The sequence below is a fragment of the Myxocyprinus asiaticus genome, chromosome 6 (genome assembly GCF_019703515.2).
Source record: "Myxocyprinus asiaticus isolate MX2 ecotype Aquarium Trade chromosome 6, UBuf_Myxa_2, whole genome shotgun sequence".
NCBI classification, from domain to species: domain Eukaryota; kingdom Metazoa; phylum Chordata; class Actinopteri; order Cypriniformes; family Catostomidae; genus Myxocyprinus; species Myxocyprinus asiaticus.
In genome coordinates this window covers 50,839,440-50,862,146 of record NC_059349.1, presented here as the reverse complement: position 1 = coordinate 50,862,146, position 22,707 = coordinate 50,839,440, and the positions used below count along the sequence as shown (strand labels likewise).

Genomic DNA, 22,707 nt, shown 5'->3' with positions numbered 1-22,707 from the left:
AAGATGTCCATTGCGGTGCAGTCAAAGTGCAGCGCAAATCTTCCTATTATCAACTGGCACACCCGAGAAAGATTAACAAATATAACCAAGGTCCAAAGTATGCTGGCATTTTTGAGTACTCAAATAATCCAGAGTACATATACTGTACATTTATATATAGTTTAAAAAAAAAAAAAAAAAATTTATTGCTGAAGTAGACTATGCTGTATTCACTTTCAAATAACAATCCTCAGTACTTGGAATATGTTTTTGTTCACTTTAATAGTAAAATTACAATGTAGTTTGTACCACACATGCTTTTAGAATATCAGATTATCTGTAATAGTTTAGAAGTCTTGAGTTTCTGCAATTTCTTAGTGCATCAAGTATACATCAATAAAGGAATCACTAAGATTGTGCTAAGCATTAATGCATTCTTTTTAGAGCAACTTCAGCAGGCTGATAAAGTCCCGAAGGAGCAGAGGAATGTAGGTAGTGTGTTATGTACTAAGGGTCAGCACAGTTTTGGTAGGTCAGTGCGAATAACCAGTCCTGGCACACAGCCGATCTGCGCTCCTGATGCTGATGACCAGCTTTGTTGAGCCGGATGTATGTGTGACACTGGCCTGGCCCATCTCTGTCCAAACAAAGAGGGAATTTGTTGGGAAATCCACTTGCAGGAAAGATGGACAAGCGGTGATGAACTTTGGCCCCTAGTTGCAACGTTCCCACAAAAGTAATGTTTCTGATCTACGCCTGCGTCAATCTTGCTTTCATTTCCTCTGCAGCACAATGGTTTATCTTCAGCCACAGCACACAAAAATAAATGTTCCCATTATTTACAACAACATTCCCCAATGAAAATAAATACAATTTAATATACAACACACATACAGTGGGGTCCAAAAGTCTGAGACGACATTAAAAATCCGGGATTTTGTTTTATTTAATGATGGAAATAAAAAAGTTTCAGGTTTATAGTTTAAAATGTAAGCAAATTTGCATTGATATTCACCTAAAATGTACTCACTTTTACTCACCAACCTTTCACTTAAATTGTTATGTTGATAATACTGTAATTATAAATAGAAGGAATGCATAATAGGATTTTCATAAGTAGTCTCAGACTTTTAGGCCACACCGATAGTTCACATATGGTGGGTTATGTTGGAGATTTCGCAGCTTAACAGTTTTTTATATGTAATAAAAAAGATTTTCCCTTGAAAACTACACAAATGTGACCATATAACATTTTACAGCAACAGCTGATGATATTTATGTTGTTAGGACCACAGCATGGAAACACACACAATAATAACTTTTCTAAACAGGAACAAATTCTTTTTCACTTACTCTGAAAAAATAAAATAATAATAATAATAATAATAATAATTATTCTTATCCAGTATTTTAGTCATGTTTTCCAGTATAGATATCTAAACATCCTTAAAACAAGTTACATTACTTGATAAGCAAAATGACTTAAAATATATCTAACAAAATTTAGTGAATTTCTGAGAAACTATTTACCAATGGGGTATGAAAACTAAATGTCTTTCCCTTTTTTAATCAGAAAAATAAACTTTTTTCCCTTTAAATTAGAACGATAAACTTGTATTTCCTTTGAATAAAGTTTTATTTTTCTTATCCCAAATTGTTTTTTTCTTGTTTTAAGCATAAACCTCACTAAATTGTGTTTGATTTCTCTGACAACAAGACTTTATATATCAAAATATCTAAACATCATTTAAACAAGACACATTTACTTGAGAAACAGAATAACATATTCTTGTTTGCAGAGAAACGTACAATATTTATTACGTTTCTGAAAAAACGATTTGCCAGTGCGGTAAGAATAATAAACTGATTATTCCCTTAGAATCAGAAAAATATTTGTTTTCCCTTTTAAATTTAAAAAATATTTTTTTTCCCTTTTGAATTTGAAAAATAAACTTGTTTCTCTTAGAAGCAGAAAAATAACATTGTTTTCCCTTTTGAATTACACTTTTTTCTATTTTGAATTTGAAAAACTTGTTTGAACTTTGAATCAGAAAACAATGTTTTTCCTGTTTTCCCTTTTGAATTAAAAAATAAACTTGTTTTCCCTTTGAATCGAATAGTTTATTTTTCTTAGCCCAAATAGTTTTCTCTTGTTTTTAGCATTAACCTCCCTTAATGTATTTAGATTTCTCTGAAAACAAGACTTAAGATTTTTTTATGTAACCAGTCCCATTAAGACCACATTCACATGGGACACCATCTCAAATTGCTTAATTTTCACCTCCACTGGCTAATTTTAGCATTGTTAAAACATTAGTGATGTATACTCAGATAAACTGTGAAGAACTACGTGTTGTGGTCCTCTGGTAAAGACTGCAGAAAATGTGAACACTCATCAGAATTTAGAGTTCGGTATCCGTCTACAGCTTCTACGTCAGGTATATAACTTTGGGACACTTGGACATACTCGCACATTTGATTGCTTCTGTAGGCAAAGACCGTATCAAACAACAGATTGGTCATTGAGGGCTGCTGGTCTACTTGATAACCAGCCGATGTGACTTGATCTGGTCTGATGTAGCTCTGGTTGATGAAATGTACTGAAAAGGCTTGAGTTGGTTCTTCAGTTCTCTGTTGACCCACCAGCGGACTTGGAACCATGTATGTTGTAACTAAAGAGGTGTTGTAGGATTTGGGTGGCTCATTGTCGTTGTTTAAAGGTTGATCGGTGTGGTAGCTTAGCACTTCAACCGGGATGTATTCATTCTTGTCATAACTGTGGTAGCCTGAGGTTTGACTTACAGTGATGAAGGGAGAGGATGTTAGTCTAGGCTGTAGGACATAGAAAGAAAAATGGCATGAAACTGCATCTTGCTCTGGTGTCACCTTTAAACACTCCCTAATACTGATTTGACTATGTTGTATCAAGGTTCATGTGCATGATTCAGACATAACTCCAGGGCCGGATCTAGGGGGTGCTGGGATGGGCTTCGATATGCCTATGCATAAAATCCTAGTCTATGAGATGTCCACACTAATATAGTCAAAAAACGTGTGTGTGTGTGTGTGTTTGCGTATGTGTTCTGCATTGTGGACGTGTTACTATTTTATTTTTGTGAGTGTGTGTTCTGCATCAACTTATTGATTTTATTTGATAAAAGAAAAATTGCCCTGTGTTATAGTCTCACCCATTCATTTCCAATGGCGGGTCAAATATGACCTGAACATGATGAGTGTTGCAATTTTTTTACAACCACTTAGACTCATTGAATCAAATCACTGGCATAGTTTCTAGATTTTGGATGCCATGAGTCAATCTTTGTGTTTATATTTACATAAAATAACATGCCAAATGTGGTCTGTAGAGGAATAGTTCACCCAACAAATAAAATTCTGCTCTTATTTACTCAACATTTATGCTGTTAGAAATTTTGAAAAATCTTTACACAGCTCTTTTCCATACACTGCCAGTTTACAGTAGCCACATCTGTCAAGCTCCAAAATAATGACGGAATTTATAAAATCAAGCCCTATCCTACTTTTTAGCTTTTTTGTTGCTGAATATCCTGTGATGAATTTCATGATACAACAGCCAATATTTTGTATCAGCTTTAGATTGAAATGAAAATGTATAATTGAAAAGAAATCATTTCTTACCTGACATGGCTTAATGTTTGACCAGGCTAACAGGCTGCTCTTTGAGGGGTCTGGTACAGTTGGGCACAGATAGTGTTTAATCCTAATAGATAACAATAATAAGAACTTTCTCAGAAACAAAAGAGTGCCATCATTTTAAAGGAGTATTCCAGGTTCAATACAAGTTAATCTCAATCGACAGCATTTGTGGTGATCAATGTGTAATACTGATTACCACAAAAATTTATTTTGACACATCCCTCCTTTTCTTTAAAAAAAGCAAAAAGCTGGTTTACAGCGAGGCATTTGCAATGGAAGTGAATGAAGCCAATCCGTAAACATTAAAATACTCACTGTTTCAAAAGCAAAGCCACCAGATGTAAACAATATGCGTGTTAACATGATTTTAGTGTGACAAAATTGCTTATTAACCTTTTCTGTGTAAAGTTATAGCCAGTTTTGCAAATTATGCAGCATCAACTATAATTAAACCATTTGTAGGCTGATTTCACCTAAAAGTGCAATCCTGTAACTCTTTGGCGCTATCAAAACATTACTGTTTAAGCATCTCAACCAGCTCGACACAGTAACATTATTTCAACCAAAAGTTTGAATTGACACAAATTTGACTAGTTTGTACAACCAATGGATGAAGAGGGGAATTTTCTGGAAACTGTTTGAAAACAGTGATCACTGTTTGTTGATGCTAGAAATGACACACTTCAGCTTTAATGAGTTAAAACATTTCACATACCTCACCCGCATGCATACTGGGACTATGAGAATAATAAAACTCAGTAGTAGTGCACACAATAGTATGGGGATTACTTCTATATCGTCATGCCCTGTGAACACACATACACACAGGTGTAAAGATAAGACTGTTTATACAGGCACAGATGAAAAGTTCAAATGGAATGGCATCATTCTTACCCACAGCCACCATCTGCCATGGACCAGCGGCATCCCCTTCTACAGTGTGAGCAATTACACAGATGTTGTAGATTCCTTCCATCAGCCCACTCAGAGATATCTGTTCAACACTGCCCCCTACCTGTTCCCCTTTACATACAAAAGTATGAACATTTGGATGATTAAACGTTTACTGAGCCTTAAAAGGACAGTTCACCCAAATATTAAAATTCTGACATTATTTACTTACCCTCATGTTGTTCCATGTGACTTTATGTCCACCAAAGACAGAAACCCATATGGGTAAGTAAATGATTTGTTCAGAATTTTCATTTTTGGGTGAACTGTTCCGTTAATAAAAAGGTTGGTTCCATAAATTTTTCAAAGAAAATTCTGCTTCTTACTTTTGACTTTTCCATTTATACTGTACATAACAGTGTAGTATTGGAGAAAGCCGTGTAGTTTTTCTATAGGAACAGGGTCCCATCTCAGAGTTATACTTCTGCGGCTGGTCTGCAGCACTGTCAGCTTTGGACCAACAGATGGCGCTGAAACAAGAAGAGGATGGTAGTTACTTGTTTGCAAAACGTTGTGTCTGGGAGTGTTCTCTCATACCTGACTATAATATTAAACTCTTTAAAAAAATAAAATAAAACAAATAATGGTATAGTACTGAATGAGTATCAGTACCTGTCCAAAACCCCATGGTTTTACCATGGTATATGTAAATAAAAACAACAATAACAACAACAACAAGAAAAAAAAAAACGTAAATGTCCCTTTAATTGAAGACTTACTGTAACCCTTGTGCAACCTTTGGGACATTTTCGTCTTTTTCATTATTGTTTTTTTGTTTGTTTTTTGATCATTTTGGCTGTGTTAATGCCAACTGCATACATTTTGCAGAAATTGTGTATTTTTGGGGGGAATTTTGATATTTCAACCGTCCTATAATACATCTATGATACGCTGTGTACGCAAAATACTTACACTCAGGACCTTTAGGACAAAAATGTCCCCATTGAAACCCATTAAAAATTAAATATTTGATCCCAGTGCCATTAAAGCATAAAATCATGAATTCTATGGTATTATGCTTTCATTCTGGAGTCCTGGCTTCAAAATTTAAATTTGTTATATTTTCCACCAGATGGCACCATTTTTTCATGTTTAGCCTATGGAGCAAATACATGCTTTCTTTCTGTTTTCTGTTTGTTGCATTATGGAGCACTGCAGGCCAGTTGAATAAATGATGCAGCTAAAATTGTGTGGGTGTGTTGTATGGATGTCAGAGTGTCTTTTGTATGTGTGCATTGAGACATTTGTGTGTGTGTGTGTGTATGTAAAAAACAATAGTGGCATTATGTGAACAAACTGGCATTTAAAGGGTTAAAATCCTGAATATGAATGAATATTTGGTAGTTATGATCAGGACTGATGTTGGTTAAAAAATTAACTAACTGAAAGTGGAAAATAATATGAATATATAATATTATTATGACAGTTTTTTTGATGCGGACACTTTTGTCCTCTAAGGACCTCTGAGTAACTTTTTTAAATTGATGCACAAGGGTTAATTACAGGAGCATACATAATGCTTACTTGTGTGTGTGTGTGTGTGTGTGTGTTGTCAAAACAGTATTCAAATACATGTGTTGCATGAGCTTGATTTATGTGCACAGAATGTTATGCAAATTGATGGGCAGTTGCAGTTTATTTAGTTTGTTATAATAATAAAAAAAAAAGTAATACATTTCTAAATGTATTACTTTTTAATATTATTAATAATATTATATTATATATTATTAATGTATACATTTATTTTTAAATATTAAATACCGTAATACTGTACACTCAAAATAATTTAAAATTAATTTTAAGATATAAAAATTTCCATTTCATAAAAAAACTCCAATTTGAATTGAGTAATCTTTAACAAAAGTAAAAAAAAAATACAAATATTTTAAACTTTAATAATTTAATTGAATTAACAAAAATTACACAATTCAATTTGATGGAATTTTGTTATGAATTTGAAATGTGTACATTTAAAAAATAGGCTGAAATATTTTTTTGAGTGTAGGGGAAACAAATAGAACAAAGGGTTTATTGGCGTTGATTTGAGATTAATACAATTCTCAAGTACAAAAATATGCCATCTTCCACAATATATCTGTAATTATAATGTATTATAGGCCAATAATCCCCATGTGACAAATAGCCCCATCTCCCTTATTCATCCGTTTTCAATATATGTCATCTAAGCCTCTCATATATTTCAAATGTATCTTTGTAAAAGTGTAATAACTGACCTCCTTCCCGTGTGAAGGCAATGTCATATATCTCATTTCCTGTTCTTTCCTTATAAAGAATGATGACAGACAGATTATATGGGACCTCTGGCAGCAGACCTGCAACATACACACATCTGACATTTACTTAAACTATTCTGTCCTAATTATATGATAAAAAAAATCAGTGATTAATAATAAAAAATTGCATTTTATCTTGAAAAATTGAGACATTTTAAAAGGCACAAAGTCTTTTTGTCCACTTAAATTCTTTATAAAGCTGCTTTGGAATGATTTTAAAATAGTTTTACACCCAAAGAAGTACATAGTGGATTTGACAAATACGCTTATATGAGAAGACCGACTCTAGTCAAATCAGTGTTATAGAAAATCTGTTTAATTCTACATAAGGGCTAGACAAATGACCAGCTGAATACTACTTATTTTAATTCAATAACCCCACTATTATGGGACACTTTCAACTGCAGACTAAATATTAAATATAAAAAGCTTTTTATTTTGCATGATGCTGCATTTTTGTCAAGATCACTATTGTATCAGCCAGCAAAATGTAAACAAATCATTACTTAGTGCACCTTTCTAAGACAAACAGGCCTTTTGTAGAGAAAATGAACTTGACAGACCGGTGATGATAAAACTTCTTGCAGTTTCATCCAGGTGTTCAAAGTGCAGATGGTTCATTCTGTTGTGAGGTATGGAAATCCACTGCAACACAAAGCCGGTCTCTGATTGGTTCATTGGAGCTGTCCATTCTACTTTCAGTCGAGTGTCATCCAATAGCGTGACACTGACACTCTGGGGGGCTGGGAGTTCTAAGAACGGACATGGGAGATGAGTTGAGGATAAATATCCAGTGTGTTGTTTCAAAATAGAAAGTATAGTTGCACACAATCAACTTATGCTACTTCGGGTGTGTAAAGCCAGGTTACCTGCGTCTGTGTGTCCAGGTATGTAGAGATGTGCCGGAGGTGATGTCCCGGCGGAGTTAGCAGCTGTCAGACTGCAGTAACAGTGACTGAAAGAGACAATGAGAACGCAGGAGGTTTTCGAGGAATCTAAAGTGCCGCAAGTCCATTGCGAAGAGTCCACCTCATTACAACAAGACACAGTGTAACTGAGCACATCACCATTCGCCACAGGCCAGGAGAGAGGCTAAAAGGAGATCAAAACAAAAAACACTTATGGATGTTATAAAGATTTCCCAATTTGGGGTTCACAAACCCCTTAGAGGTGCATGATGGAACATTATATGTATACATATATGACACATCAACACTCTCATTAGTCATGACACTCATGTTTTTAGATCTTTATTTTACTATATTTCACTGTAGTGCAGTATTCAACTTATTTGAAAATTAAATTATTTGAAAATCCTGTCTTCATTTGCTCATCGCTTTATAATTGATCACAATTGGGACACAAAGGAAGTTTTCTGAATGTCCGAGCTGCTGCTCACAATATGAGAAAAGCACCATAAAAATTATCATAATAGTAATCCATGCTATTTGTGCACTATATTCCAGATCTTCTGATGCTGTGTGATCGCTTTGTGTGAAGAACAGGTCCAAACTGAAATATTTATTTAATGATGAGCATTCCCATCCACCGCAACAGTAAGATCACAACCCAATTGAAAAATTGCCGCCTCAAGGAGTTTTACGACTTGACGTCCAAGTATTATTGTCTCTCGCATGCCTTGTGATCAACTGTGGCATTCTAATGTTTAGATGTATATTTGTGAATGAGACTGACTCTTAACAGAAAGGATGATTTTCAGCAATTTAGCTTTACTCTATGGCTTCAGAAGACTTTAAATGCAGCATGAGTCATTTGGAATACATTTATGGTGACTGTTCGTTTATCTGCTTGTTACATTTTATTGTTAATATAAAAGGTTAGGTTTAGGAATGGGGTTGGGTTGGGTTAGGTAATCTAAACTATTGATATGATAACGAATGCATTTAAAAGTTTAATAAAACTAGGGCTGTCAATCAATTACAATTTTTAATCGACTTAATCGCAGTTAATCACATAAAATATTTGCTGTGAAAGCCCCTCAAATAACAATTCAATATACACTATATAAATAGTTATATTCAAAAAATTATAAATAGAATAATTCAGGTAATTAAAATGCATTACAATATTGTGGCAGACGAGTAAAGCATTGATAAGACAATACAAAAAATTGCTATAGAAGGCAACATATTGTTTATTTCCATATTATTGAACATAAATCTATCAATGGCTTACAGTCCACAGCAATCCATTTTGCAATTGAATTTGCCAATCTGTCCGAGGTAGATTTATTATAAAGGCTTTTCCTTTTTTTATTTTTTTTTTTTTTTTAATTCCCAATGTGCTCTAAGTCTTCGTGGTGGCGTAGTGACTCGCCTCAATCTGAGTGGAGGAGGACGAATCTCAGTTGCCTCCGCATCTGAGACCATCAATCCGCGCATCTTATCACGTGGCTTGTTGAGTGCGTTACCGCGGAGACATAGCGTGTGTGGAGGCTTCACACTATTCTCCGCGGCATCTATGCACAACTTACCACGCGCCCCACTGAGAGCGAGAACCACAGTATAGTGACCACGAGGAGGTTACCTCATGTGACTCTACCCTCCCTAGCAACCGGGCCAATTTGGTTGCTTAGGAGACCTGGCTGGAGTCACTCAGCACACCCTGGATTTGAACTTGTGACTCCAGGTGTGGTAGTCAGCGTCTTTACTCACTGAGCTACCCAGGACCCCCTATAAGGGCTTTTCTAAGGGCATGTCAATGTACACGTGTCAGGCGGACGCTTTTGGAGCGTCTCTCTCTCTCCAGAAAGCTTCATAAACACCGTGTTTTTAGGTCGCTGTGTCAAGTTAAACATGGTTTGAAACTTAGAAAAACATATCTCGAGATCCCTGCATTAGGAAATGCAACCTGTCCAGTTGTGTTTTAACGCAAGAACACGTTGTCATCTTGTGCTGTTGATAGTGATCAAGCCTGAGTGTGGTTTGTTGTTTGTACAGCTGCGCATTGCCTATACAGTTGAAGTTTCGCTTACTGCCCCCTGCAGACAACAGGTGGTACTTCAAGCTTGAGTTGCTCAGAGGGTTGGAATATTCCTTATTACGTTCCGTGGACATGATTAATTGCATAATTGTTTTTAAATGAATTAAATCAGACTGAATTGACGCATTAAATTGACAGCCCTAAATCAAATACTGCAGCTAAATACCCGTAATAATATCCGAAGATTGCAAAAAATATGATGGAATCCACCGAATTGAGATGAGAATGGAATGACAATGACATACTCATGATGCAGGCAAAACGTTGCTACAGAATGCGGGGATTTTTTATTCAATGGCACTGGGACGCTTTACAGTTTGTCTCACTCTGATGACTTTGAGACTATTTTCGTTGACAGAGCAAAAAAAAAAAAAAAAAAACATTTACTGGCCATATTGTGTCTGAAATGTCACTTACTTCATATTATCCTCTTGTTTATGGGGCAATATTACAAAAACATCTTGTATTAACCTTTTTGTATTAACCCATTGCGTTCGGGTCATTTTTGACCCGGGAGAGGTAGATAATAATTTTTAAATACCACATAGTTTTTAGTACGGGAATCAAACTTTGGGAATTTATCACGACTATCAAAATACACAATGCATTTTTTTTCTGACTTTTTAAATAAAATTGTTTAAGAGATACAACCATTTAAATTTTTTTTATTTATTATTATTTTATTTTTTTTTACATATTTTGCGTTTGCGGGTCAATTTTGACCCGGACTTCAATTGTGGCTTTAAACATGATGTTATATAGATTTTTTTTGTACAATCTGAGTTAGACACCACTTACATTTAGCCTCTTTCCCATACTCTCTCACACACTTTTGTCTCTCACTGGGATTGCATCTTGTTTACAAACATGCACACACACACATACATGTCACACACAGACACACGCATTCCTGTACAAAACAGACATGACAAATGTAACAAAAAAAAAACTAAAAAAAAAAAACTAAATAAAAGGTTCTACAGTCTAAAGGGGGTGTTGTGGAAAAAGTTAATGTACACATTAGACTAAATAGGGCTTGAAAGAGGAAAATGTCCACATTTTTACTCTGCAGCCATCTGATGCAGAACCAGCTTACAGCATACTCACGCATCAACATTCAGCAGTTCATGCAAGTAAATAAAATAGATTTTATAAAAAGTATATGTCAGAATTTTCAAAGCTCTGTGATTTTATTTTTATTTATTTTTTTGTGGTGGGCATGAATGGAATGGAATGTGATTGAGAGATCAAAAGCCTGTTGTACAGTATCATATTTGATGCATGGATTTCAACTGGCTTTTTCAATAAAATAACATAAAAAAAATTACATTTAAGTTGCTTATCTTTGGCAAATACTTATTTTAAAATATCAGTAACAATATAATAATTACTGTCACTTTTACTTTATTAAAATCAGCAAAGATTTCACATAACAAAAACGAGTGCATGCAATACAAAAGCAGAAATTTTTGGAAACTTTTACAAATATTTTTTCCATCAAGAAATGCCCGGAAATGTCCACTAGCTGGCAGCAGATATCAAGTAAACTGCAGACAACAACATTTTTGGCAAATGTTTTATTATGTTAATGATGCATAGGCTTTAGAAAATAGCTTATCAAATTTGATACAGGCGGCATTATAGGGTTAAATTGATGGAATTTTGTCATGAAATTATTATGAAATCTTACTGGTACTAAATATGGGCTTAAATTTCTTTCTTTCTTATTCTTTCAGTTTTGGGGTGAAATGCTACCTGCACTGTCAAATCTAATTAGTTGACCATGGATTTTTCAAGGCAATTGGTTTGCATGCTTTTGCTAAGTAAACATACTTATTAGGCTCAGGTACAGGCGCTATCAGGTGCAGGTCTATATGGGCAGGTAGGGCAGAGCCATGCCTAAATATTCATCCACTTGAAAGCATAGATCCATACTATAAAAATGCCAATTATGTAATTTGTTTGCCCGTAAATGTGTACAAAATGCCGACATATGTATTTAAAAGCAGACCTAGTATAAGTTTTGATTCTATTTCGAAGTCGTAAAGTAGCTGAAAGCGCCGTTACACAGTGTTTGATATAGTTATTCAAGCATGTGGGGCAGAGAGTCTGCTGCCCTCTTGAACTCCACAGCGCCCCCTCAGTTTTTTCAAAGGAAATTTGTGGTCAAATATGGTACTACAACAAGCCCTCATTGAGACACATTGGGGCAGAAATTATCTGCCCATACATAGTGCCAAACCAAAGGTAACTTTATTATTAGTGCTCGCCAGCAGTGTGACAGATCGCGAACATGGCGAGCACTATCGATGAATGTGTGTGTAACAGCGTGTCACTTCTATTGCAAATTCAAGACAAACTGACCATCTAGTAACATGGTCCTGACAAGCCAGACATAGAAAATTGTTTGGCAATCAAAAGATAAAGGTAGGTGATAAGACATTGTATGTTTTGTATGATGACAAATTCTCTGTCCGTCAAAAAGTCTTGGCTCTTGAAACTTTCTTTTTTAAATTTACTGTGATTTAAAACATTATTATAATTATAAAGCATTTAGTTCTTTAGTAATGTGGAAACGAGTAAATGGCATGCAGATAGTTCAGTTTCTCTCCGTTTCCTCCCTTGGGTCCTTCAACAACAATTCAAATTATAAAATAACATTTGATTAAGATTACGATCTACTGTTGTTTTTATTTAGTTATTTAAATTGAGTTCTAGCATGTATTTTACAATATAAGGGAAATTATGACTGGACAGTTAGTCATATGGCACACTGGATTCTTCTCAATACTTCTTAGTACACATAAATCTGCACTTTTGTAAAGTACATTTGAATAAAGAAAAATAGCTTAAATTTAACATGCTCCAAGTTCACCAGAGATAACACTAATCACCCGAATGGCAGCTTCACAAAACACCAACAACAGTCATAAGAATTCAAACTATATACATTTTTAAATAACAATTATTACTTCCCTTGGCTATTCCACACAGCTGTAATTTCGTACTTGATATTTATTTTTTATTTTTTTCCTTTTTCTCCCAATTTGGAATGCCCAATTCCCAGTGTGCTTTTTAAGTCCTTGTGGTCGCGTAGTGATTCGCCTCAGTCCAGGTGCCTCCGCGTCTGAGATCGTCAACCCACGTATCTTATCACATGGCTTGTTGAGCGCGTTGCCACAGAGACATAGCACGTGTGGAGGCTTCATGCCATCCACGGCGGCAACCACACTCAACTCACCACGCGCCCCACCGAGAACGAACCACATTATAGAGATCACGAGGAAGCTACCCCATGTGACTCTACCCTCCCTAGCAACCGGGCCAATTTGGTTGCTTAGGAGACCTGGCTGGAGTCACTCAGCATGCCCTGGATTCAAACTAGCGAACTCCAGCCTGAGCTACCCAGGCTGTACTTGATAATTTTGAGTTAGTAGTACTTGAAGGCAAAGTTTAAAGAACGTATATATTTGAGTTATGCTTCCAAAATGTCATTTCAAGTACTGTATAATTAGGACCGCTTAAATGTTTTTATTAATGACAACTTTAGGATTTAGAGAGTAACGGTAACTTAATTAAAACTAGTAAAAAACTTAAGCTTAAGGTGAGTAAACTATTTTATTTTTTATTTTTTACAATTTGAGAAAACTATTAGTATTTACAGTGTGGACATGTTTTTGTGAAATTCACCATAGTATAAATATTAAACCCAATTTAATAAATTTGTAAAGAAGCAAGTTGCTGTGAATAATGTACATTCAGATTAATCACTACTATATCAAAGAACAGATAGTTCATTTTTAGTTTTTCAAGCTCGAGTAGGTAAGAAAACAGGATGTGGTCTATTATGATGGAGAGATTTAAGCTGACACAGGAAAATCTGAGTGTGTTATTAAAAGAGGAAGAGTTTTTTTTGTGGGTATAAATTAAATAAATCCTTTATTTCTGTTGCTCTACTGGATGTCACTCTCCTTTATATCTCCATATGCATGTTTGGGCTGTTTATTGTTCGTGAGGGTGGTGAAAAATATTCATATAAAATATTCATAATCATGTTATTGTGTTGTTGTGAAACCCATTTTCTATGTTTGCATCCTGACTGTACCATAGAAAAACAAAACAAAAACAAAAGATACAGTACTGTGCAAAAGTTTCAGGCACGTGTGAACAATGTTGCATAGTGAGGATGTCTTCAAAAATAATGACATAAATAGTTTTTATTTATCAATTAACATCATACAAAGTTCAGTAAACATAAAAAAAGCTAAATCAATATTTGGTGTGACCACCGTTGCCTTCAAAACAGCCCCAATTCTTCTAGGTACACCTGGACACAGTTTTTCTTGGTTGTTGGCAGATAGGATGTTCCAAGCTTCTTGGAGAATTCGCCACAGTTCTTCTATCTATTTAGGCTGTCTCAATCGCTTCTGTCTCTTTATGCAATCTCAGACTGACTCAATATTCAGTGGGGAGCTTTGTGGGGGCAATGCCATCTGTTGCAGGGCTCCCTGTTCTTCTATTCTAATTTTTCTATTTGCAGAAGTAATGTTTGGGAGTCTAAAATGTATTTTTCCTATTGACACACTAAAGCTGAAGATATAAATAACCATCTTAAGACAAATGCTTTTGTGAAACATCTTAAGTGCCTAAAACTCTTGCACAGTACTGTAGCTATTTATTATTTCAATGGTTCATACCAGACAGCAATGAGATTAAATGGAGCAATTTTCTCCACAGAAAAAGACCCACAATGTTTCAAAGTTTGCTCAGATTTTTCAAGACAGCATTGCCAGAGATCTCAATATGAACATTTCTCATCCAATTCTTCCAAGGCCAAATGATCTGAGCTATGCTAGCCACATTAATTTTATAGCTCATACTCACTGTATGTCAACAAACTCATTTGTGTCTATTTTTACTTCCACCAATAAAAACATAATTGAGAACCCATTTACGTAAGTCTCCTGAGCTATAAAGAGCAACTTATGAGTAATTATATTGTGTTGTGTTGGATCCAGTCATACTGTATGTTATATTTTATTTGGCATGTAGAGAGAAATGTGGGTCTCACTATCATCCTGCATTTCATAAAAAATGGATCTATAATTTAAATGCAAACCTTCCAGAGCAGGGTGACATGTCTCTTTCCAGCTTTTTCTGAGGGTTGGATGTGTCTCCAGAACTGTGGAGCAGCAGATGGGGCTGAGGAGAGAATAAAGTGATAAATAAAGACAGTACATTTGCTTCGTCAACACACTTTTCAACACGAATCCATCACCTTTCTCCTCTGTCCTAATGTCCTCAAAGGCCCAGGAGCTCCAGTGAGCGGACGATCGACTGTCCTGAGCCCTCAGCTTCACCGTGTACCAGGATCCAGCATATAAATTACAGAGCTCCAGTGTCTCGTTGGAATATGCTTGTATAGTCTGCGACTGAGTCTACAGCATGAGAGGAGACAATTTCTTTCAATCAGATTTGTTATTCTTTAATTTATACATTTTTTATCTAATCAAAAATGTCATTTGTTAACTGCATACAAGGCACTCATAAATGGATAGTTCACCCAAAAATGAAAATTCTCCCATCATTTACTCACCCTCATGCCATCCCAGATGTGTATGACTTTCTTCCTTCTGCTGAACTGTCTGCTCTGTCCATACAATGCAAGTGAATGGTGGCCAGTACTTTGAAGGTCCAAAAAGGCATCATAAAGTAATCCATACGACTCCAGTGGCTTAATCCATGTCTTCAAAATCGATATGAAAGGTGTGGATGAAAAACAGATCAATATTGAAGACTTTTTTTACTATAAATCTCCACTTTCACTTTCACATTCTTCTTCTTTTTTTTTTTTTTTTTTTTGGTGATTTGCGTTATTTGTACGTATCGCCACATACTGGGCAGGGAGGAGAATTTATAGTTAAAAAGGACTTAAAAATGAATCTGTTTCTCACCCACACCTATCATATCACTTCTGAAGATATAGATTTAACCACTGGAGTCATATGGGTTACATTTATGCTGCATGTATATGCTTTTTGGACCTTCAAAGTACTGGCCACCATTCACTTTCATTGTATGGACCTACAAAGCAGAGATATTCTTTTGTGTTCAGTAGAAGAAATAAAATCATACACATCTGGAATGGCATGAGGGTGAGTAAATGATGAGAAAATTTTCATGTTTGGGTGAACTATACCTTTAAGTGGCTACCCAACAAAGTTTTTTCCTTTTGAAATCCACAATCTATTCAGCGTAATCTGGGTTTTTCTTCTTCCTTTTGCAGTTTTCTTCATGGTTATTGAAGATGAGGTTGTCACACTACCTGTCCATGTTGGCATCTGCCTATTTTGACAAGATGCTACCAAGTGACAGATGAATATGCGCCAAAACACTGTAGTATTTGACTGGTGTCAACAACAAAAGATATAGGAAGTGTTTTTGTCCTCCCTTTTTAAAGTTGATAAGTCTGTTTATTTTGCTATCCTAACTATGCACAGTTACTGTACATGCTACACTGCATTCTATTATTTGCATTTAGCATTGTTTTCTCTGTTGTCTGTGACTCTATCAGAAAAGACCTTCGACCCACTAGATGAGAACCTGCTCTTTAGTTTTGCTAGTGCCCATGATGGAGATACTAGCGATGTGTGTAAACCTGGTCATGTGTGGTGTACTCCATTTGGAGCCATCTGTAGGATTTTTCTTCCTTAGTGAGGATGTCCGTTTTCCCCCAGGCCACCTCCAAACACCCGGGCTGCCTTGCAGATGGCCCGATTCCTGTTATCTGTGGGGGATGAAGCTTCACTGTAGTGGAGAGAACAGATGGGGAAAAAATAAGAAGAACACATAAGAAAAACAGTGTCTTTCATGATCTTGTGTTTAGAGTTCAATTTTTTATTCTAGGAAAGTTACTAAGAAAAAGTAATCTTCTACATCAAAAACTTTGTAATCAGATTAAGCTACTCATTAATTCATGGAAAAAGTAATCATTTTACTAATTGCTTTACTTTTATGTTACTTTCTAAACCCCTTACTGCCACTTTACACAGAAAAGTTTGTTTTTCCACTAATAATGTCTGTATTTTCTCCTCATCCGTTGACATTCGCACCTCACACTCAGCACCACATGTCTCTCTCTAACAATGACTCATTAGCGGGTGCAGAAGTCATTGTAAGTGATATACACCAATCAGCCACAACATTAAAACCACCTGCCTAATATCGTGTAGGTTCCCCCTCGTGCCACCAAAACAGCACTGACCCATTGAGGCATGGACTTCACAAAACCTCTGAATGTGTCCTGTGGTATCTGGCACCAAAATGTTAACAGCAGATCCTTTAAGTCCTGTAAGTTGCGAGGTGGGGCCTCCATGGATCGGACTTGTTGGTCCAGCACATCCCATAGATGCTCAGTCAGATTGAGATCTGGGGAAATTGGAAGCCAAGTCAACACCTTGAACTCTTTGTCATGTTCTTCAAAACATTCCTGGACAATTATTGCAGTGTGGCAGGGCACATTATCCTGCTGAAAGATGCCACTGTCATCAGGGAATACCTTTGCCATGAAGGGGTGTATGTGGTCTGCAACAATCTTTAGGTAGGTGGTACGTGTCAAAGTAACATCCACATGAATGCCTGGACCCAAGGTTTCCCAGCAGAACATTGTCCAGAGTGTCACACTGCCTCCGCCGGCCTGCCTTCTTCCCATAGTGCATCCTGCTGCCATTTCTTCCTCAGGTAAACGACACACACGCATCCAGCCATCCACATGATCTAAAAGAAAATGTGATTCGTCAGACCAGGCCACCTTCTTCCATTGCTCCATGGTCCAGTTCTGACGCTCACATGCCCATTGTAGGCACTTTTGGTGGTGGACAGGGGTCAGCATGGGCACTCTGCCCGGTCTGCGGCTACGCAGCCCCATACGCAGCAAGCTGCAATGCACTGTGTGTTCTGACACCTTTCTAACTTGTGCTACAGTAGCTCTTCTGTGGGATCGTACCAGACGGGCTAGCCTTCGCTCCCTACGCGCATCAATGAACCTTGGGCGCCCGTGACCCTGTTGCCGGTTCACCGGTTGTCCTTCCTTGGACAACTTTTGGTAGTACTAACCACTGCATACCGGGAACAGACCTGCTGTTTTCGAGACGCTCTGACCCAGTGGTCTAGCCATCACAATTTGGCACTTGTCAAAGTCACTCAGATCCTTACGCTTCCCCATTTTTCCTGCTTCCAACACATGAAATTCAAGAGCTGACTGTTCACTTGCTGTCTAATATATCCCACCACTTGACAGGTGCCATTGTAACGAGATAAATGTTATTCACTTCACCTGTCATATATATATATATATATATATATTAGTCAATTTCTGAGTTCAAAGTCTTTTTGATATATATAAGTCTCATTAAAATCTGAAATTGAAAATAGAAAAGTTGGCATAAGTAGTTTAGAATAATCTTAAATTATTATTAAATTATTAAAACTTCTTATGAAAAGGCAAATTTTGTTTAGGTTAAATGGTGTAACCTTAAAAATAAACCGTACGTCTTGATATTTGTGACTCAAAAATTAATTATATTTGTAAAACATATATTTTTTCCCTTGAAAAATATGTTTTTCTATTTTACTTTTTTGAAATTAATGATTAAGTTGTGTACACATGTTTTCAAGGTGCAAGAAAAATATGGTAATACTTTTTAATGGTTACTCCACTTGACATTTTTAAAGTCATTATGTAATAAAAAAAATAAATTAAAAAAAATGCTATAAACGTTTTCAAACAACTATGAAACCAACATGGTCAATTTCATCAATTTCTATGAACTTGACAAGTTTTAAACTAGATTTTTTACACATTTCCTATGCAATATGTAATTCAAGTTCAAAATTTATTTTATGTAAATAATATTATTTTAGAAATATGTGCAACACAAGTAATATAATTGTAGCAACACTGAAAGTCACTACCTGTAAACTGATTACAAGAATTTAAATGCACTTCATTACACTACATTTTTACTTAAAAAGTAATCAAATTACAGTAACTAATTACTTGGGCATCGCGTGACACCAAACACTGTTGTTTACTGTGGTCAGGTGTGAAATGCTGAGCAAACAATGTTGAATACAAGTATCATTTGTAAACATAATAACAGGCATTTACAGATGAAAATGAGCAATTTACATAATGCCATCTGATAAGCAGTTATCCTGAACAAGCATTTTCTTAACCTCATAGTTTGTTCATGCATTGCCACAACCAACCAGACCTGATAAAAAAGCTGTGTTTGGAATACAGTACTAGCATACTGTGTACTACATACTGCACAGTTTAGTATGACATAGGCTATACTGCCCATTATTTGAAACAAAGTATGTGAAACTGTACGCATTTTGCTACAATAAACAATTAAAACATTAGTAGTATGTAACGCTGTTGTCAAATGACATCATAACATGCATGTTTGATTCAGCAAGTGGCATCCAGTTTGAGTATGTTTGTATACTATTTTAAACATAGCAATCCGCACACCATTTTTCTGTTGCATACTACTGTTGTTTTTGTGGTATGCTTATGTAGGTGAGAAAGCACAAATACCTTCATAGATACCAATGAAGAAGAAGGGTGGAGAGCGGATGGGTCCAGCAGGTGTGGACACCAGTACATCCGCATAGAAACAGTGAAATGCAGAATCAATGGGCTGAACGGAGCAGTTGGAGCCTTTGCTGTGACACACATCCACAGGGATGAAGCCTTCTTTGGTATCACAATCAGTTCTGCACAGAAATACACAAGAATATTCACACTCTCTTAGACTATTACAAATAAAGCTTCCAATTACAACCAAAAAGGGTTTTAGGAGAACCTTTATGACTTGAACAAAGGTTCTCCTTCTTTTACACTGTAAAAAGTGGTAATGTGCAATGTAACCAGTAAAAATGACTTTCATTTGTGCAACCTAATATATTCGGGTTCATTTATTCATAGGGAAAAATATCTGTGACCTAAGAAAACCAGAAAAATTAGAGGTTGCCATACGAATTGAAGCACATTTTTAAATTTACTTGCCTAAACACTTTAACAGTGCAGAAAACCTCCATGTTCTGGTGGTTTAAAGAACCCAGAAATCTACACTGATCTGAAGAACCTATAATGTAATATAAAATAACTTTTTTAATCGAACCACATAACCATGCAACTCAAGAACCCTAAATAGCTAAAAATAGCTCTTGAAGAAGAGAGTTTTTAGTTTTACCCCTTTAGCTTTATATCGCTAAAAAGTTTAAAATGTTAAAGTCTCCGTATACATAAGTCAGGAATATGAGGTATCGTTTGATCAATTCTGCATTTATGTTACTTAAAATAACAAAATAAGGCCTCAAAACATTCACGTTGAAAATTAGCGCCCCCTAGAGGTAACGGGGTAGAAATATTTATATGAAAATAAAAATCCTTCACATTGCACCTAAATGTACAATTCATATATCAAATAAAAGCTGTACAGTTGATTTTGTTCCCCTAATACCACAGTTCGAAAGATTTTCAAAAGAATCACAAAGTGAAACATGATTTCTGTTAGTCATCAAATACAAACATCTCTTTTATGCTCTGATAACTGCTGCTGTAAGCCTTAAGTAGCCAGTAAGCTTATATCTGCTTTTACCTTAGGGAGTTCTCTAACAAATGAGCCGTTTTCACTTGTCTGTGAGCTTGCTTGGCTCAATAATCACTAATAATGTTATATCTTAGATGTCCAGAACAAAATATGCCATCCAGAAGGAAAAGCATGCAAAACAAATCATCAGAAAAATATGTTGTCGACTACTGATGATAAAATATTATATATCACAAAGGAGCAGCCATATCACCCTGCGGCTCTCGCCTGGTTGCCCACTAAAGCTAAGTGGGGTTGAGCCTGGCCAGTACCTGGATGGGAGACCACCTGGGGAAAACTAGATTGCTGCTGGAAGTGGTATTCGGGAGGCCAGGAGGGGGTGCTCAACCTGTGGTCTGTGTAGGTCCTAATGCCCCAGTATAGTGATGGGGACACTATTCTGTAAAAAAGCACTGTCTTTCAGATGAGAGGTTAAACTGAGTTCCTGACTCTCTGTGGTCATTAAAAATCCCAGGGCACTTCTTGTAAAGAGTAGGGGTATAAACCCAGTGTCCTGGCCAAATTGGCCCTTATCTATCATGGTGCCCTAATAATCTCCATCCCTGAATTGGCTACATCACTCTACTCTCCTCTCTACCAATAGCAAGTGTGTAGTGGGTGTTCTGGTGCACTATGGCTGCTGTTGAATCATCCAAGTGGATGCTGCACACTGGTGGTGGTTGAGGAGATTCCCCCTATACTATGTAAAATGCTTTGAGTGCCTAGAAAAGCACTATATACACTGGCGGACAAAACCACTTCAAAGAGTTCTCATCAAAAAATCCTCCACATGCAGCAATGACAGCTTTGCAGATCCTTGACATTCTAGCTGTCAGTTTGTCCAGATACTCAGGTGACATTTCACCCCACGCTTCCTGTTGCACTTGCCATTGATGTGGCTGTCTTGTCGGGCACTTCTCACGCACCTTACAGTCTAGCTGATCCCACAAATGCTCAATGGGGTTAAGATCCATAAATTATCTGTTGTCCAATGTCTGTGTTTCTTTGCCCACTCTAACCTTTTCTTTTTTTTCTGTTTCAAAAGTGTCTTTTTCTTTGCAATTCTTCCCATAAGGCCTGCACCCCTGAGTCTTCTCTTTACTGTTGTACATGAAACTGGTGTTGAGCGGGTAGAATTCAATGAAGCTGTCAGCTGAGGACATGTGAGGCGTCTATTTCTCAAACTAGAGACTCTGATGTACTTATCCTCTTGTTTAGTTGTACATCTGGTCTTCCACATCTCTTTCTGTCCTTGTTAGAGTCAGTTGTCCTTTGTCTTTGAAGACTGTAGTGTACACCTTTGAATGAAATCTTCAGTTTTTTTTGGCAATTTCAAGCATTATATAGCCTTCATTCCTCAAAACAATGATTGACTGATGTGTTTCTAGAGAAAGCTGTTTCTTTTTTGCCATTTTTGACCTAATATTGACCTTAAGACATGTCTATTGCATACTGTGGCAACTCAAAAACAAACACAAAGACAATGTTAAGCTTCATTTAACGAACCAAATAGCTTTCAGCTGTGTTTGATATAATGGCAAGTGATTTTCTAGTACCAAATTAGCAATTTAGCATGATTACTCAAGGATAAGGTATTGGAGTGATGGCTGCTGGAAATGGGGCCTGTCTAGATTTGATCAAAAATGACTTTTTTCAAATAGTGATGGTGCTGTTTTTTACATCAGTAATGTCCTGACTATACTTTGTGATCAGCTGAATGCCACTTTGGTGAATTAAAGTACCAATTTCCTTCCAAAACCTGATACATTATTCCAAACTTTTGGCTGCCAGTGTAAATGTAAGGAATTATTATTAAAGGAGGAACTGAACTTCTAGTTCACTCAACGGCTAAGATATTCAATGAAACAACGAGGGTGGTGCTTGAACTGAAAATTAGATTGAACGTCTATGGATGAGCACATCTGTGAGGGCTAAAATATGTTACAGGGCCACCTACATTTCAGATCTGTATATTGTGATGGAATGTGACAGAGAAATTGTTTTTTTCTAGTGTTTCCTGTCATCTTGTGGAATAAAATTAGACTTTTCAAAGTGAGGTAGAGTGAACAGAACCAGAATTAAATCGAATGAGTGATTTTAAAAACAACTGATTGAGCCGCAGGGGTTTTAAACCCTCACATAAC

General features: G+C 36.3%; 1 protein-coding gene across 2 annotated transcripts in view; it reads right to left on the bottom strand.

The window, feature by feature from the left end:
- Positions 1 to 251: 251 nt before the first annotated feature.
- LOC127442769 (interleukin-6 receptor subunit beta-like) overlaps positions 252 to 22,707 on the bottom strand; it is a 28,111-nt gene continuing 5,655 nt past the window's right edge. For both annotated transcript variants that reach the window (XM_051700940.1, XM_051700941.1), the window contains 12 exons: positions 19,507 to 19,685; positions 16,561 to 16,709; positions 15,181 to 15,340; positions 15,022 to 15,104; positions 7,769 to 7,991; positions 7,463 to 7,651; positions 6,840 to 6,938; positions 4,932 to 5,075; positions 4,549 to 4,677; positions 4,370 to 4,460; positions 3,637 to 3,718; positions 252 to 2,811 (listed from right to left, as the gene is read on the bottom strand). In XM_051700940.1, the coding sequence (XP_051556900.1) occupies positions 2,326 to 2,811; positions 3,637 to 3,718; positions 4,370 to 4,460; positions 4,549 to 4,677; positions 4,932 to 5,075; positions 6,840 to 6,938; positions 7,463 to 7,651; positions 7,769 to 7,991; positions 15,022 to 15,104; positions 15,181 to 15,340; positions 16,561 to 16,709; positions 19,507 to 19,685 (2,014 nt within the window). In that variant the 3' untranslated portion in view covers positions 252 to 2,325. The remainder of the gene's footprint in view (positions 2,812 to 3,636; positions 3,719 to 4,369; positions 4,461 to 4,548; positions 4,678 to 4,931; positions 5,076 to 6,839; positions 6,939 to 7,462; positions 7,652 to 7,768; positions 7,992 to 15,021; positions 15,105 to 15,180; positions 15,341 to 16,560; positions 16,710 to 19,506; positions 19,686 to 22,707) is intronic.